Source organism: Myotis davidii, unplaced genomic scaffold (genome assembly GCF_000327345.1).
Source record: "Myotis davidii unplaced genomic scaffold, ASM32734v1 scaffold993, whole genome shotgun sequence".
Classification (NCBI taxonomy): domain Eukaryota; kingdom Metazoa; phylum Chordata; class Mammalia; order Chiroptera; family Vespertilionidae; genus Myotis; species Myotis davidii.
The window spans coordinates 2,189,357-2,196,774 of NW_006285483.1; the positions used below are offsets into that span (position 1 = coordinate 2,189,357).

At 51.9% G+C, this 7,418-nt stretch overlaps 1 protein-coding gene across 2 annotated transcripts in view; it reads left to right on the forward strand.

The window, feature by feature from the left end:
- Positions 1-7,418, forward strand: part of RNF43 (ring finger protein 43) — a 60,656-nt gene that overhangs the window by 45,999 nt on the left and 7,239 nt on the right. For both annotated transcript variants that reach the window (XM_006756201.2, XM_006756202.2), the window contains 3 exons: positions 5,170-5,244; positions 5,354-5,485; positions 6,118-6,222. In XM_006756201.2, the coding sequence (XP_006756264.1) occupies positions 5,170-5,244; positions 5,354-5,485; positions 6,118-6,222 (312 nt within the window). The remainder of the gene's footprint in view (positions 1-5,169; positions 5,245-5,353; positions 5,486-6,117; positions 6,223-7,418) is intronic.

Below are 7,418 nucleotides of genomic sequence, written 5' to 3' on the forward strand. Positions count from 1 at the left end.
ATTTTTTACTGCTTTTTCTGTTTCTGTAATGTTCAGTCTCCCATAATCCACATACAAACTTTTTTGGAATAAGAAAGCAGTGACTCATTTTCTGAACCCCCTGCCACCCGGGAGCGGGAGGAGCACACTCATGTAGCAGAAGTGAGGCACAGACCCCGGGAGGCAGGGAACACGTGGTCAGTACTCTTGGAGCTACTGGACCTTGCTGGGCCTTTGTTTCCACCACCATAAAATGGGGCTTTTATTTCCCACCCCAGTGATTATTGTGAGTATGAAAATAGTGTATGTTAGGCAACAAATGGTGCTTGAGCTAAAACAAACAAACACAAATCTAGGGATTTAGGAGAAGCCCCTTGGCCACTCTCCTGTGACCTCATCTTTCACGGCCCCCTGCCCATGCTTTCTCCACCTCCTGCCCCCACTGCACTCTCCCGCGGCTTCTCACCTGACAGCTCCCCATCACTGGGTGGGAACCTCCTAGGCACTGCTCTAGCCCCAGGCTGCCCCACTGGTCAGGGACAAGGCTTCCCTCAGGTCTCAACCTTTGACCTGCCTGAGTAGCTCCTACCTGGGATCCTCTGGCCCAAAGGAGGCCTGTGAAGGTAATAATGTGGGTCTTTGAGATCCTTCCAATATTTTAGAGTCCCATAGGCTTAACTAAAATATTCCATTTTTGCTTTTGGTTGGAATTCTAACAGCTCAGTGTGTTCATACAAGTTATCTCATAGGAAAATGTGATATAGATATGCAGGTGCAGCTAATCAGGTTAAAAAATATATATATATAAATAGCTCGAGGGTTGCACAGGTAAAGGGTGGGTCTTTGGTAAGGAAAGTTTGGAAACCACTGACCTCAATCCCTTTGCTCTGACATATTGGTTAGTGTCAGTGGTTCCATCACCACTGGCAGCTGAGGCTCTCGAACCAGGCAGCCCTGGGCCTGAAGCCTGGCGTCTCCACTGTCCCTCAGTGTTACCTGGACGTTTTAGCTCACTCACCTCTCAGAACCTCTGTTTCCTCATCTGTAAAAGAAGAATAATGATGGGACTTACGTCAGAAGGTAGTTATGGTCCAGATGGAAGCTTTTAGCCTTACACTAAGCATGTAGTAATCATGCAATAAACGATTGCAGCATCACCATTGTCGTCATCATCCCATGCTTTCATAGTGACGAGGTGGGTTTTTTCTTTCACTACTATCTCTTGATTTCTGAAACCCTCATCATAATTCTTCTGGACTCGTCCATTCTTGTCACCACCACTCCCTCTCCCCCTATCCAGTCACCCAAACTGCTTGCTGTGTCTTTATTAACAACTCCACAGCCATTCTCGTGATTACCCAGGCCTTTGTCACCTCGTGCCTGGACTAGAGCAGTGGCCTTTCGCCTGGTGGAAGGAGCTGGCTCTGAGGGCAAGCAGATGGGCACAAACCCTGCCTCCCTTACTACAGAGACCACTATCTGGTAACCGGGCACTCACCAGGCTGAAGTTCTGGGCTTCCTCAACTCAAAAGAGGGGCCGAGCCCTAGCCGGTTTGGCTCACTGGATAGAGCGTCAGCCTGGGGACTAAAGGGTCCCAAGGTTTGATTCCGGTCAAGGGCATGTACCTTGGTTACAGGCACATCCCCAGTAGGGGGTGTGCAGGAGGCAGCTGATTGATGCTTCTCTCTCATTGATGTTTCTAACTCTCTATCCCTATCCCTTCCTCTCTGTAAAAAAATCAATAAAATATATTTTTTTTAAAGAGAGGGGCCGATGACCATCTTACAGAGTTGTTGTGAGGAGTAAATGAAATCATGGACACAAAGCACATCGTAACAGCAGATGTAATAATAACCAATAATTAAGGAATGTATAGTGCCAGGCACTATTATAAGGCTTTACGTGGATTAAGTTATATAGTCCTTAGAACAACCCTGCGAAGTAGGTCCTATGATTACCCCCAGCTTACAGAAAGGAAAACTGAGGCACAGAACAGTTAAGTGATTTGCCTAAAGTGTCACAGCTAATAATTAGTAGCAAATTCAGGACTCAGACCTAAGCAGTCTGGGTAGAGTGGGTCTCAATAAAAGTTATATCCCTTCTACTTCCTCCTCCCCTTGCTTTCAAGCCCAGATGAATCCCCCCTCTTTCTTCTACTGGATCTTTCCTGACGGGCCCAGCCCAGCTAGCCCACTAGGAACAGAAATCTCTCCCTCCTGGCACATTGCCAGGGTCTCTGGCCATTCTTTCCACACCAGGTTTCATGGAGGCGCCTTGGGGATTGGGGAAACCAAGGGCCCGTCTTACTCCTACCCTCAACTTCAGCTCACTTTTATCTGTTTCATGTATTGAAGATTGTGTCAGATTGTGTGTGTGTGGGGGGGGCGGGGAGGGTGGAGAGAAGGGCTCTCTGCAGTGAAAAAAAAGTTTGGAAACTACTGATCTATTTTATTCATTTGTGCCCAAGAATGTGGTTATCATCCGGCCTGTGTGGTTCAGTGGTTGAGTGTTGACCTTGAACCAGGAGGTCACAGTTTGATTCTCAGCCAGGGCACATGCAGGCTCAATCCCCAGTAGGGGGCATGCAGGAGGCAGTCAATCAATGATTTTCATCATTGAAGTTTCTATCTTTCTCTCCCTCTCCCTTCCTCTCTCTGAAATCAATTTAAAAAAACACACATATAAAACAAAACAAGACAAAAACGAGAGAAAAAAATGTGGTCATCAGTGTTATAACATTTTTTTCTTTGTTTTTAGCATTATAATTTTATGTATATGCCCTGTACCAACAACTAGATTATGAGTTGGTCTTGAGGTCTGGCCTTCCCTGGCTTGATGCCCTGCGCACAGTAGGTGTTCAGTCCATCTCTGATGAGGAGGAGGTGTACTGAGACTGTCACTGTGTCTGGAGAGGAAGATCAAAGGCCCAGAGAAGTGCAGAGGGTAGTGTAGAAGCCCTGGCCTGTATTGACTCCCGTTGATGGTAGCTGTGGGCAGCCTTGCTTGCTCCCTCTGGGGGGCTGGCTGACTCTTTGCAGCTCCCAAACGTCTCTGGTTGTCTTTCTAAAGCCCAGCCTCCCATTCCTCTCTGCCTTCAGATTATAGTTCCCGAAGAAGTGCTTTTCTCCCACCCTCCCACTGACGGGAAGGAACAGGGGCAGAAAGAGGTCCGTGAGCTTATTTTTTGATTCCTAGAACTCTAGACACAGGCACCCACTGCCTGAAAGTCCTTTTTGTTTCTCCTCTTGGCCAACTTTCTCTCTTTGATCATTTTTACAACTTTGTAATTATGGGCTGTAATGGGCTGGGGTGTTTGAACGGCAGGGTAATTACTTTCCACTGTTTCTACCCCAATCCTTCAAAGAGAGAGGGGTGGGGAAGTGAAATCTCCAGAGAAAGGAGTCTGTGCCCTTCCCTCATGCTTTTCCAGGCAGGGCCGGTCCAGGGTCTCATTCTGGGGGTAAGAAACTCGAGGCCCTGGCAGCATGGAGGATCCAGGACTCTCAGTTCTGTGAAGACTTGGGGTGACCTCCCCGCCCCTTGGCCAAGTCCTGGACTCTGAGATTAGCTGTAGGAGTCCCTCTCCTTTCCCCTGTGGCTGCTCCCGCACCCTGGCTTGGAGGGCTCTCAAAATTGCCTGGGGTTGCCTAGGTGGGGTGGACTTTCTGGTCGGAAGTGGGTAGGAGACTGTGACCTCTCAAAGTCATTAGTAACTCCATTCCGGAGTCTCGTGAATTTCCAGTCAATTAGCCTGGCAGCTTGGGCCTGGGCTGGGCCTGGGTGCTGGTCGAGGGCCCAGCCCAGCTTCCCTGCGAGAGGAGAGAAGAGGAAAGTTACCCACCTGACCAAAACAGGGCCCCACTTGGGGTCTCCCGGGCTCGGCTCCCCTGCCTGCGGGCTGCCTGTTCTGAGAGGCCCCTGGCCTTGCTGCCACCTGGGGAGCAGGGAGCAGGGTGCAGGGAGCAGGAGAGTGGCCGCTCCCTGAGCCTGCCTGGCAGGAGACCTGCCCCGACAGGCTCTCTGCGGGAAGGGAAGCAGAGATCAAAGCTCCGAGAGTGTGAGTAAGCCCCAGCACTGGCTCCTCTTCCTGCCACCACTGCTTGCAGGAGGATTAACTCCTTCAGTACCTGCAGGAGGCCCCCAAGACTCAGCAGGCCCCCAGGAGCATGAAGGCCCGGCCTTTGCTGTAGGGAGGGAGTCTGGAGGTGGCTGTGCAGAGCAGGGAGACCTGACACTAAGGCCAGTAACAGTGTCTGTTTGTCGGTCCTTTGCCCTGTGCCTCCACCCCACCCTTAGCTCTTATCGCCCTTCTCTTACCCCACACCCAGAGCCCCAAGATCCCTGCTTTTTGTTCTTTCTGGCTCTGCTCTCTGCCCCGCCTGGTTGGCTAGATTTCGCTTCCCCAAGCCTGCTCCTGGAGCCTTGGTGAGCATGCCTGTGCACATGTGTGTGGCTGTGTCCTGTGGGAACGGCCTCTCAGGTCCCTCCCTACCGGAGTCTCTAGTGCCACCTCTCAGGGAGGGGATGAAGGGATAAAGCACTGGACTCCATCAGGTCCTTGAACTGGAGTCAGAGAAAGAGCAGGCAAACTAAAGGTGGCAGGGAGACAGCCCATGAGGCGGCTGAGCCTGGGGCTCTGCACGGAGACCTTGGGGAGGAGCAGTGTCCCAGGCTCTTGGAACTTTTGCCTGCACTGGGGGATCCCCGGCAGACTCCTCTTGTCAGGCCAGGCTGGACGCTATTCTGGAGCAGCTGTCCCCCTCTCTTCTCTCCCCACTCCCTCTGTACTGGGGACTGGTCATCCTCAGGCTCTAGGCTGCTGGCCACTCCCTATTCTCTGCTCTCACTCTGTTAGTGAAGGCAGACTGGTGGGACCCTGAAGACAGGGGCTGCCTTATTTGCCCTCGCCTCAGAGCCTTTTCACCACCTGACCCCTGCTAAACCCTTGTTAAGGGTTTGTCCCATTAGGAAAGGAAGGCCTGGATATTGTCCTGGAAGGCAGTAGGACCTGGGTGAACTCAGAGTAGGGTAGGGAACCCCAGTTCCACTGACCCCTTACATGTGAGTGTGCAGGGGTGCGGCGTGTACAGGGCCCTGGGAAGGGGTGGATGTGTGAGCAGGTACAGTGGGGTGTGGATGGGCTGTGTCCTGTTCTGACCCAGCTGGCCCTCTGCTGTGTGCCTCTGCAGGCCCGAATGGCGGGTGAGCGAGGAGCCAGCGCAGTCCTCTTTGACATCACCGAGGACCGAGCTGCTGCGGAGCAGGTACCCAGGGACAGTGGGTGTGGGAGGTGGTGCCGGCCAGAGGAAGATGAAGTGACAGGGGGCGGAGAAGTCAGGACACAGCAGCCCTGTGGGCACTTTCCTTCTGCAGCTGCAGCAGCCACTGGGGCTGACTTGGCCAGTGGTGTTGATCTGGGGTAACGATGCTGAGAAGCTGATGGAGTTTGTGTACAAGAACCGAAAGGCCCATGTGAGGATTGAGCTGAAGGAGCCCCCGACCTGGGTAAGCACTGCTGGTCCCAGACCCTGCACCCGCACCTGCTCTTACCCTCACTTTGTCTCCTGGCCTCTCCCACCGAAAGCCCTTAGACTCCTGGAGAGACTTTGGAAACCCCCTAGTCCAATTTCATCCACCAGCTGTGTGTCTCCAGGCGCTTTCTCTTCCTCTCTGGGCCTCATCTGCAGAAAGAGCCAATCGGCCCAGCTGAGTTTTAACGTTGTTTTCAGCTCTGTGGTTTCGTGGCGCAGAGGAGCAGAGCCAGAAGGAAACCTTGACCCCTGGGCCCCCTGAACCCTGGCTGGTGTTTCTCTGCTGGCTAGGACCCTCACCCAGCTGCTCACTAGGTAGCTCCCACCTCTCAGAGGGGTCCCTTTCCCCCTTTCCCCAAGCACACTGGGCTTCAGATAGTGCCTCTCACAGCTGACATCTGGAAGACCTTCTCCTACAAGTAAGTGCCTGTGGGCAGGGAGGAACCACCTAACCCCACCTGCAGGTTCTTCCCACCCCGTCCCCTCTGCTAGAAGACTCGTGGGGACCTTTCGCAATCTTTCTGTCACCTGGGCTCCCATTTTCCTGCCAGGTTGACCCAGCTCCTTCCAGAACATGACCCTTTCCCTCTCTGTTCGCTCCCCCAGCCAGATTATGATGTGTGGATCCTCCTGACGGTGGTGGGCACCATCTTTGTGGTCATCCTGGCTTCAGTGCTGCGTATCCGGTGCCGCCCACGCCACAGCAGGCCGGTGAGCAGGGTGGGCTTCCTGGTGGAGGTGGGCATGTGCATGTGTGTGGGAGTGTGAGGAGCAGGAAACAAAGTGAGGAAAGAAGTTGCCTGTATACCCATGAAATAGTTTACATCTGAATATACTGGCATTTAACTTTGGTGAGTTCCAGCAGCCTCGCTCCATAGGTTTGCTCATTTGTTCATTCATTTGATAAATACACTGAGCCACCTCATATGTGCCAGGCACTGTTCCACGGCCTGGGGGTAGCACAGGGAACAAAAAAGACAACAGATCCCTTCCCTCAGGAACTTTCATTCTAGTGGGATGAGGCAGACAATGAAAAAAAGAAATAAGTAAAATATATACTAGTATTTTAGATGGTCATATGTGCTAGGGAAAAAAATAAAATAGAAAGGAGGAGAGGCAAGGCAAAGGGGACAGAGTTAAAAAGTAAGGCCAGGGTCCTAGCCAGTTTGGCTCAGTGGATAGAGCATCATCCCTGTGGACTGAAGGATCCCAGGTTCAATTCCTGTCAAAGGCACATGCCTGGGTTTCCGGGCTCAATCCCCAGGAGGGGGCATGGAGGAGGCAGCCGATCAATGATTCTCTCTCATCACTGATATTTCTCTCTCTCTCTCCCTCTCCCTTCCTCTCTGAAATCAATAAAAATATATAAAATAATAAAAAAATAAATAAAGAAAGAAAGATGCTTTGCTAGGAAAAATATATATATATTTTTAAAGTAAGGCCAGGAAGCCTCATTGAGAAGATGCCATTACAGGAAAGACCCTAAATGGGGGAGGAGGCTACCTGTGCAGGTAGCTGGGGACAGAGTGGTTGAGGGAAGAAAGCAGTCAGTCAAGGCCTTGAGGCGGAAGCCTGCGGGCTGTCCGAGGAGCCCTGTGATTGGAAGGGAGAGAGTGAGAGGGCTGAGCAGGAGACGACGACAGAGTCATGAGGGCCCAGCTGCATGGGGCTGTCTAGGCCATTGTCAGGATTTTGTTTTCACTCTGGGTGAAATGAGAGCCATTGAAGGGTTTCTACCAGAAGGAGTGCCAAGATCTGACTTGAGTTTTAATATGATCCCTCTTGCCGCTTTGAGGAGACTAGATTACAGGGAGGCAGGACTGGACACAGAGAAATCGGCTAAGAGGCTCTTACAGGAATCCAGGTGACGGTAATGGTAGCTTGTGTTAGGGAGGCTGCAGGGAAAG